The following is a 394-nucleotide window of genomic DNA, read 5'->3' as shown; positions in this document are numbered from 1 at the left end:
CAACCAACCACCGTTACTACCCATAGAGTGAAAATAAATGCTTCTTTTTCAGCGCCTGCACTTTCTTAATTTATGGCGTGGTGTTCCTCGGAGTCACTGTTCTCTCGAGCAACTTTTTCCTGAGCCATTTCGTCCTGTCAATCTCGGAGCTCCCCAGCAACGGCCTCGGCTGGGTGTGGACGCACTACCTCGGTCGTCGCTGCACCTGCATCCTCTCTTTCCTCACAACTGCTGCATTCTGTGTTGCGGCGACTTTCTGTCTTGAAGGTTGGATTAACATTTTTAGCAACGTGTTTAATAGAAGTGATTTTTTTTTCTTTTTCTTTCTTGCTGGACACCGTGGCGGACGAACGTGCCTTCCTTCCCACTTACCTCCCCCCCTTCCCGATAAGTG

The 394-nt window shown here is 49.2% G+C and overlaps 1 protein-coding gene across 1 annotated transcript in view; it reads left to right on the top strand.

The window, feature by feature from the left end:
* The window catches only part of LOC119585299 (solute carrier family 22 member 7-like), a gene marked incomplete at its 5' end in the record, with an annotated part of 1,749 nt that overhangs the window by 825 nt on the left and 530 nt on the right, over positions 1–394 (top strand). Inside the window, 1 exon segment of the mRNA XM_037933974.1 lies at positions 53–267. Coding sequence (XP_037789902.1) covers positions 53–265 — 213 coding nt within the window.

This window comes from Penaeus monodon, chromosome 19, assembly GCF_015228065.2.
Source record: "Penaeus monodon isolate SGIC_2016 chromosome 19, NSTDA_Pmon_1, whole genome shotgun sequence".
NCBI classification, from domain to species: domain Eukaryota; kingdom Metazoa; phylum Arthropoda; class Malacostraca; order Decapoda; family Penaeidae; genus Penaeus; species Penaeus monodon.
The sequence above is the reverse complement of the archived record's forward strand: the minus strand, read 5'-3'. Positions and strand labels throughout refer to the sequence as shown.